The sequence below is a fragment of the Grammomys surdaster genome, unplaced genomic scaffold (genome assembly GCF_004785775.1).
Source record: "Grammomys surdaster isolate TR1022 unplaced genomic scaffold, NIH_TR_1.0 262, whole genome shotgun sequence".
Taxonomy (NCBI): Eukaryota; Metazoa; Chordata; class Mammalia; order Rodentia; family Muridae; genus Grammomys; species Grammomys surdaster.
This window is the reverse complement of record NW_021604703.1, coordinates 2840388-2849935: the sequence shown is the minus strand read 5'-3', so window position 1 is coordinate 2849935 and position 9548 is coordinate 2840388. Positions and strand designations below refer to the sequence as shown.

General features: G+C 51.6%; 1 protein-coding gene across 1 annotated transcript in view; it reads left to right on the top strand.

Moving 5' to 3' along the window:
- The first annotated feature begins 491 nt into the window (after positions 1 to 491).
- Septin8 (septin 8) overlaps positions 492 to 9548 on the top strand; it is a 26630-nt gene continuing 17573 nt past the window's right edge. Inside the window, exon 1 of the mRNA XM_028775900.1 lies at positions 492 to 594. Within this exon, the coding sequence (XP_028631733.1) occupies positions 565 to 594 (30 nt within the window). The 5' untranslated portion in view covers positions 492 to 564. The remainder of the gene's footprint in view (positions 595 to 9548) is intronic.

Sequence of the window (9548 nt, the reverse complement as noted above, 5' to 3'; positions counted from 1 at the left end):
TCAGGTGGGACCTATGGCATAGGCAGAAGAGTCTGAGGGGTCTCTCTCGGACCTGCAGCACATGAACCCTCCGATCGGTGGTCCCAATGCGTTTACAGGTTCCAGTAGGGACAGTCAGCTTGGAGGCAGAACCCCCAGAGCACACGTAGCACCCCTCTGTGCTATGCATTAATCCAGTTTCCCAGGGACATGCAGCAGGCCTCGGAGAGCGGCCCGGGTCCCCCAGACGTGGCAGTCCGGGCCCCCCCACCTCGCAGACTACAAGTCCCAGCAGCACCCGCAGCTAGTACCTCCCGCCAAGCCGCGGAGACCCCCCGGTCGGTCCCAGCCACGGGGAGCGTGCTGCGCTGGGGCCGAGCCGGGTAGGGAGGCCGGTCCCGCGGGCGGGGGCGGGGCCGGCTCCGCGGCTTCTCCCGCCGCCGCCGCCAAGGGGAGTTTCCAGGAAGTGGCCATATTGGATCCATTCAGCCGCAGCCGCCCGGGCGGAGCGCGTCCCGCAGCCGGCTCATCCCCGCCGCGGCCCCGGCGATCCCCGCAATCAGCCCGCCCGGTGCGCAGCTCGCCATGGCGGCCACTGACCTGGAACGCGTCTCGGTGAGGCTTGAGGCGCGCTAGGGCACGGGAGGGGGCGCGAGGCGGGCTGTCAGCACTGCCCGGCGGGGTCTCGAACCCCGGGACCTGGGAGCCAACCCCGGGAGGGTGTCTCGGAGTGTTGGGCTTCGCGCGAAGTAAGCTCCTTTCGCGGGAAGAAGCCGAGATCTGGGCTTATCAGGGCAGGTGTGAAAACTGACTCTTGTCCAGAGGGGAGGATTCCGGACGCCCCCGACTCTTCTCTCCCAGGGTGTTCCTGCACCTCTGGGGACTTGCCTTTGCCGCGTAAGGTGCTGTATGTTATCTAGGTGTAGAGAGTGAGGATGGAGCCCCAGGGATCCAGGGATTTTTCTTCCCCCAGCACAAACACACATTCCCGAAAGAGCTCAGGAGAGTTGCAGACTTTGGGTCGGAAGAACCCAGGCCCGCTGCTCATCTCCTCCACTGCCCTCCCGAGAACCTGGATCCTGGGTGCGACTCCAGACAGGTCCAGGACCTCAGTGGTAGACTCTGGCTCTGCGGCAGCCATTCCCAGGAGCTGAAGTGATTCCAGATCCAAAGCATTGAGGGTTTGTTTGGGCCCCAGTCTGGGTCTGCCTCTCTCTAGGCTGACGTCCCTTGGTGGTCCTAAGAAGGATGTCTGTGAACTTGAGCCAGGCCATAGCATGCGGAGGGAGGCCTTTTGGGGGGGTTGTCTGTACTCTCTTGGTGTCTAAGGCTGGATTTGGGTGTGTCTGAGAGGCTAGGCTGTGACGGTGAAGGAAGCTGTGTCCTCTTGCCAGCATGTGAGGCCCTGGTCGACTGGAAGGGGAGGAGGGGAAGGGAGGGAGGAGGTGGAGGAGGGCCCAGGGCTGTTGGAAGGAGGGAGAATTCTGAATGTGTGACCGATAACGAATTGGTTCTGGGGCTAAATAAGGGAGCCAGGACTTATGTAATTTTGCTATAAATACTGTCATCTGAATTTATATATGCAAATTTCTTCTTTAATCTGAAAATACATTTGTTGGTCTTTACGAATATGCATAACAAAGCCAGAGCTCTAGGTTTTGTAATGTGTAGACGGGTGTGTTCTGTGACCCCTGAGGAGGGGGCTGTGTGTCTGATAAGTAAGTTTGCTACGTGGGGAACAGAGACGCAGAGGCTGGGCCAAACCAAGGTCCACTTCACTCCCGTGGCTGTAAAATAGAATTTATGTACTGCAGGAAAACAGCTGAGCCCTTATAAACCTGCCCAGTGGATGGAGACCAAAAGGTGTGTGTGTGTGTGTGTGTGTGTGTGTGTGTGTGTGTGTGTGTGTCTGTCTGTCTGTCTATCTGTCTGAGCGCTGGGTTTTCTGTGCTTAGCTAACCAGAAGGTTAAGTCTGTTTTGTATTGAGGTCAGAGGTTTGTCTAACAGTTGATATTGTTCAGATGAGAGTATGTGTAAAGCAGCTAGCTAGCACCAGTGGCCTGAGAGGATTCCTAGAGATACCACTTGTTGGTCATGGGACCTCTGGCAAGCTGTTTAACCCTCGGTGTTCTCATTTACACAGTAAGAGAAAAGCATATGTCCCTCATAGAGTTGTGTGGATAAGGACTCAGTAAATACCCAGCCATGTGTGAGATGGCTGCAGAAAATGTCTTTGCCATGGTCCCACGGTGGCCAGAGATATCCTCAGAGGGCCAGCTGAGCGTCTACATTGTACAGCTGCTGCTTGGGAAGATCTTGCTTCTGTTTACTTTTGAATCATTTCTGTAGGAAGTCTTCATATTATCCCCATAGTGAACCAAAGCACAGAGTGGGGACTCAAGTCCAGCTAACCCCGGAATCTTGGGGCCTTGCTCAGTATGATGGTTATGCCAGAGGGATGGATGCCTTCCCGGCCCTCTGCACTCTGGGCCATCAGCCTCCTGGGAGGACTTGGATGGAATTGAATTTGGGTGGAGATGTTGGGTGGAGTTTGGCTGGAATTTAGTACTCTGGTCTCTTTCTTCCCTTCCTTATCTTCCTGGGAAGGTAATTTCCTCCCTTACCAGTGCAAAGCGGTACTGATTCCTTAAAGAGTTTTTTGAAGGTTATCTGTAGTTTTTGGCTTATTGGAAGCATGTTGGATATTTTTCCAGCTGCAAGGTTTGGTGGCACGTTTGGCAGGTATCAACTGCACCTCTGGCTTGTGCAAAGGTGGTCAGACGGGCCCCTGATGACCTGTAAACTGCCTTAGTCTGGAGTCTACAAGATCACACAGAAGACTTTGGGCTGTAGCTTGGGGTGGAGAGCTTACTTGTGTAGGAAGTCCTGGGTTCAACCACCTGTGCTGCCTAGATTTTAAAATGAACTCACACAGCAATGTGCTTTGAGATGAAGGTGTGTTGGTATCTCTTTTTGTTTTTGAGTTGGGGTCTCTCTACATAGTCCTGGCTGTCTGGATCCCACTATGTAGACAAGGCTGGCCCTGAACTCACAGAGATCTACCAGCCTCTGTCTCTCAAGTGCTGTGTCACACCTGACAGTGTGTTGGTATTTTGACTTATCCTTACCAGCATGGTATATACACATAGGCCTATATTATATTCTATTTGTTTGTTGTGCGTATCTGAGTATGTATGTATGTATGTATGTATGTATGTATGTATGTATGTGGGTATGCTTGTGTGATGGTGTGTGTGCTGAGGTTAGAGGACAACTTTCAAGTCCCTCATCATATGGGTCCTGGAAATGGAATTTTGGCTGTCAGATTTGACAGCAGGTACCTTCTTGCTGGCCCCACATCTCTGACTTCTGACTGGGTCCTGCTCAGCCGTAGGTCAGCTCAGAGGCTTAGGTTGATGGCTGTGCATATGTACATGGGATCAGCCCTCAGCAGGTTCTGTCATCTCTTGTCTTCCTTGGGCCATCGGACTCCTGGCACACTTTTGGGGTCCCTCTCTTCTTAGATTCTGACTCTGAGGCTCACTCTTCTCCAACCCTGACCAGCTCCTGTGACTCCTGTCTGCATCTAACGGAACCAGGTTCAGACTGCTAGGTGAGGGACCCTGTAGGTCCCAGCAAAGTGAGGATGTGCGGGGGAGAGGAAAGAAACGTGAAGCAGCCTCATACTTGGCATTCTTCCTAGCCAGCCGCTCACCCCCCATCTCCGCTTTATCCTCAGCGCCATCTGCTACATCCGTTGTCACCCTGTAATCTTGACACTTCCCCAAAAAGCATGCTATCCAAGGAGTGCCTATTCTGTCCTGAAGCGAGATGTGGGAAGCAGCCTTCTCACCCCAGTGTGGCTCAAGGGTCCTGTCCCCTAGGATCTCCCTATCCTGTGAAAATGACCTTGGCAAGCCTCTCTGGGCAGAAACGATAGCTGAGAAAAAGGTGTCTGTGTAGCTCCCAGTGCATTGAGGGGTCACATGTGAACGCCACAGCCAGAGATACAGCTCCACACCTTTCTCTAGGAGGTAGGGTTGCCTTTTCCTTCCTTCCTTCCCTACCTCACACACTAGGGGCCAACCTTACTAGGACCTTATGAGATGGACCAGAGCTATGAGTCTGGTGAGGGGTTGATGACCCAAGGAAGCATCCGAGCGTGGACTGTTTGGGACAGGAAGAAAGACGATAGCAAGAGACTGACCCCAGAGCCAAGGAGAACGCAGGGCTTGTCCTAACACTTTGGATGGGCAATGGATGTTTTGTGCTCATTGGTTTTTATGTCAGCAGGCTGAGATTGAGTGAGGAAGCAGATTTTGGTTGCAGGCCATTCAAAGATGGGCCCAATACCCAAATATATAAATACCCTTCCACCTGAGGGCCCCTTGAGGTGATTGACTTCTGAGCCCTAGGATGAACTAGGGAGTGGTCTGTGTTTGGGACAGTAACTCCCAGATGTCTTTATGACTGAAGTCCAGCTTCCTTGGGGCCATGCCCCAGAGCAAAGAAGCAAGGACCAGCTGGCCTCCAGGTGTCTCAGCTTCCTGCTTCCTGCTGCCTTTAGGGTTTTGGGACACACACCCCCCCAGCCACATCTTACAGTGCACTAGCTTTGTGGATAACCAGATGTGGAGCTGACTAGGGGGTGGGGAAACACATCTGCTTGAAGAATGGGATGTCTCCAAGAGTCAGAATGCTCTCCTGGGAGCTGGGATCCTCTCTATTAGCTTCTATAGGAGTTGTGTGCATCCTCAGGACACGTGTGAGGAAGCCTCCTTGGGAGGTGACAGCAGAGAACAGGGCAGAGAGCTTCTTGGCAATAACTACAGTTGCCTTGCTTGCCTTCAACTGGGTATTCTTAGGATGAGAAGCTTCCAGGTACATATTAGGCTTTATGAGCCAAGTTAGGTGAACAGAATCAGAGGAAGTAAGTGTCTTTCTCTGATCATGTTCTCCAGCTGTTCTTGGAGGGGCCTTCGGGTTGTGGGCCACTGGGAATCTGGGCTTTAGGGGAACTGTGAGATGGACCCAGAATTCTCAGGGACAGAGAAGACCCTTTGTCTGCTGTTGGGGTGAATGGATAGCAGAGATGAGGCATAGCTGAGCCTCCATAGCTGCCTCTGGCCATGTTGGTACAAGGACACCACTCTGGGACCTGCCAGGACCATTATCCAGCCTGTGGTGGTAAACAAGTCAGGGAGATTCGGGAACCCACATTCCCCTTCTATGGCTGGTGTTTCATTCACAAGGAAATGCTGCCTCCTTCTTTGAATGGTTGGACCACTTGTGGCTGTGCCCATTGGCAGACAGCAGTGGTTGCCCCTAGAGTCAGTCCCTAGCCAAGCGGAAAACTGGAGCTGCCGTGCCTTCTGCAGCAGAGCGCCCCATATGTGCAGTGGCTGGATGGGACATTTTTCTCTTCGGCAGCACATCAAAGCCTAAGAAAGTGTCTGCGTCCCAGGCCTCGGTGGCAGGTGGTGGGGACAGGCTCAGGAACTCCGCTCTTTTGTTTCTGGGAAACCCGATTTTGGTAGATGTGTCAATCAAACCATCCCTAGTTGATGGGCTACCACTTGGCTGTAGGAAAATGAGAGTGTCCTGGACAGAGAAGTGTAGGACCAAGTACTGGGCCAGGGAGAACCCAGTCTTCCTACAAGAGAGTGGGTAATGGCCAGCCGGGTCCAGCAGCCCTCCCTGTTGTTAACCATGTGGGCACCATGATAGCACTATGAAGGTTGATCTGAGTCTGAGTCTTCCTCCCAGGTGTTCTGTTGCTGCTTCTGTAGGAGAGACGCTGCGGCCCAGGTGGCCACTGGATTGAGGACAGGTGTTCCCTGCTTCTGTTCTCTCCAGGCCCAGGATGACAGCTTCTCTGGCTTTTCTCTCTCCCATACAACCTTTTAGTTATTTCCCGTGACCTCTGACCTGGGGTTAGAGGCTTGCTTGGAATCCTGGGACCAGAGCCCAAGCCTTTCCTGGGAACATTCCTAGGATTCCTCTTGGGCTCAAGGACAGTTGTGCTTAACACCACAGTTCTGGCCTGAGGCCTCTACTCTGGCTATTTTTAAGGCCTAGACTGCTTGGGAGTAGTAGCTGAAGCCACTTGGTGCCAGGAACATGGGTGGAGAAAGCTCCCAGTGGTACAGTGATTCGTGAGGAGTGGGCTTTCTATCTAACTGGCAGGCTGCATCCAAGGATGCCTTGAGATGAACAAGAGGAAAAACCGTTCTGAATTTTAAACCCTGAGATAGTCTAGGGGGCCAGCCGATGCTAGGCACAGAAGCCAGAAAACATATGTGTTCAGAGACCACAGCACTAGAGTAGCGTGTGGAAGACCTAGCGTTAGGGAGCTGCTCAGCATCCCAGACTCAGGAACCACATTTCTTAGATTGGGTGTCTGCTTTGATTCCCTCCCCACCACCAGCATAGTTTGGGGTTCTTTATTCATCTGCAGCTTCGCCTGTCTTGTTGGTGTGTGTACTTCAGCAGATTTCCAGTCTCTGAAGATAGTCTGTCTTTGTGTGGGGGCAAGCTGTGAGACCCAATTTCTCCCTAGATGCCACCTCGATTCTTGGTAAAACAGGCAGTTCCTCGTGTCTGTCAATTAGGGCTGATCCCGAGGGTTCAGAAAGAGCAGTTCTAGTCCAGGACAGGGATGTCCCAGTTACCCACTGGGCTGTATAATAAACAAGGTCCTCTGCTTTGTTCTAGATGGCCAGGCATGAAAGATTGCACTTTCTTAGTTTGGGTACTTTCTCTGATGTGCCAAAGAAAGGATGACGTAGAAACCTTTGGCTTTGCTCAATATCCAAGAGCTTGTTAGTGATTAAAGAGGGGATCTTGGCCCTGTGCAGATTTTATTGTGTGCAGATCTCAAGTACCAACTGTCTCTGTCCGGGGGAGGGGGGGTTCGAAGATGTTTAGAGCCCCTAGTGAGCACCCTAGGTTGCTAGATATGAAGGGGGCCAGAGTCAGCAAGATCTACCCCTGTCTCGGGCCTGCCAGCCTAAAGGCTTGATCTCATGGAAGAGTCAATCATGCCTCCATGCCCCCAGAATGGAGTGGACATATCATTTCCCCAGCTCTCTCTACCAGACTAGTCTGCCAGACAGTAATGTCCAGATACATTCTCCAAAATGCCAAACCCTCTGTTGGTCCCAATATTCTCTTTTTTCTTTTGGTTTTATTTCCTTCTTCCTTTTCACATCTTCCTTTTTGAGACAGGATCTCACGTAGTCCAGGCTGCCCTCAAGCTTGCTAAGTACCTAAGGATAGCCTTGAATTCCTGATTTTCCTGTGCATCTCAGTGCTGAGATTACAGGAGTGTACCACTGTCCCTACTTTCTACTTAATGTTCACATCTTTCTTTTCTTTTCACTTGGTTTTGTTTGAGGGAGGCACTAAGGATAGAAATTGGGGCCTAACGATGGTTAGGAAGGGCTCTACCACGAGCTACATCCATAGCCCTTGGTAATCCAGGCTAGCCCTGAAACTATGATCCTTCTGCCATAGCCCCTTCAGCATTTGCTACTGGTATGTGACACCAAAGCTGACTTGTTTGTAGGTTTGTTGTTGTTTCTGTTTCTCTGTGTAGCCCTTGCTGTCCTGAAACTCACTTTGTAGACCAGGCTGTTCAAGATCCAACTGCCTCTGCCTTCTGAATGCTAAGATTAAAGGCGTGAACCACCAGCACCTGGCTTGTTTGTGTTTTGAGACAGGGTCTCTCTAGGTGGTTCAGGCTAAACTTTGAACTCCTGATCCTTCTGCCTTAGCCTCCCTGACACTGGGATTGCATGTATGTGTTGCCGTGGCCTTCCTGCTGTTGTATTCTCACAGTTGACTGCAATCCCAGGCCGGTGGCAACCCTGGGCCATGTCTGAACATTGGCTCTGCCATTTCCGCCGCCTCTTTCTGGAAGTTGCGATTTTTCAACAGAGTAATGTGGCCAAGAGTGTAAGTTTCCGGATCACGTTGTCTCTGGTCAGATCCTGAGCAGTGTGGCCTCCTGTATGTAACTGTCTCACAATGCCCCAGTGGTCTTGTCTGTACAGTGGAGAGAAACCATATTGCAGTCAACCTCATGGAGCTGCTGTTTGGAGTAAGTGGGATGGAAGCTGTGTATTTCAGAACTTGTAAGTATTAGCTGTAACTGTGATGGTCATCAGCATTGCTATATCGATCCTCTTTGGCATTTATGGTGCTTCCTTGGCCTCTATGGCACTTGAGTTTAGAATAAGCCTGGGGTCAAGGATGTAGTGCTCTCACCTTCTCACTGCCCCAGTGCCTGCCACACAGCAAATGTGTCCACTGGTGACAGAATGAGATGGATTGGAAGCTTTCCTAGTGCAGCAGAAGCAGAGTGCATTGGCTAAGGGTTTGTTCTGCTCTCCATCCCTGCTGGGCTGGTTGGTGGTGCACATGGTGGGAAATACTAAGTGAGAGACTGTAGCACTTTTGGGGTTTAGTTCATGCACAGTTGTTTTTTTGTTTTTTTTGTTTTTGTTTTTTTCGAGACAGGGTTTCTCTGTGTAGCCCTGACTGTCCTGGAACTCACTCTGTAGACCAGGCTGGCCTCAAACTCAGAAATCCGCCTGCCTCTGCCTCCCAAGTGCTGGGATTAAAGGCGTGCGCCACCAACACCCGGCCCATGCACAGTTGTTCTTAACAGTGGCTGGTGACCTCCATTCTTCAATGAGCCTGTAAACTCAATGCCTGGCCTTCTTTTCCCTTCTTAAAGTTTCCGGAGTCTCCCCCCTCTCTCCTGTTTCTGTGCATGTGTTGTTCCATGGAGACTAGCAGTCAAGGCTTCAACTGCAGTGTTCTACTCCACTAGCGTATAGGCCAGACATGTAGAGAGATGGGAACACGGGGGAGCTCCATGACTGCTTTGGCACATTCTTGGCCCGGCTGCCTTTCGTGAGGCGGCTTTAGTCTTAGGCTAGCACCCCAGATGTTCATAAAGTCCTCCCTGAGCCACTTTCTTTGGCATCATGCTGATTGTCTACCACCAAATGGCAGGGCTGTTCCCCAGCAGGAGACCTGATATTCTATCTGAGTCCTGGCCACCACATCATGTAGGGGACACCTTGGTTGTTACTATTTCTTCCTGTGTTATGACTGCTCAGGCTAGCGGACACTTTGCCATAAGTAGGACATTTTGGGTCACGAGTAAGTGATGCCAAATGTGTGATCAGGAAAGCCAGCAGTAGTGAGAGTCATCCCTCAGTAAAGCCAGAAGGTCACATCAGTCTCCTAAGAACAGAGAAGGACACTGTCCCTGTAAAGGCAGTAGCCATGTCTCTCTCTACATGGGGGCATCAGAGTTGATACCCACTCTGGTCCTTGATAGACTTGGGAGAACATAGTGCAGCTTCGGCAATAACTTGGGGGTGATGATCACCTTGTCCTCTACACCTTCCATGGAGAGAGCCATGTTGTCTGACGGAAGATCAGGCTAGACTGCTATAGCCTTGGTGGGTAGGCTTCTGTAGTCCTCAGTGCTGCTTTTAGCCTCTGGAGCCCAGAATTGTAAGAAAGCTGGGGGAAGTGAGACATAGGCTGGCCT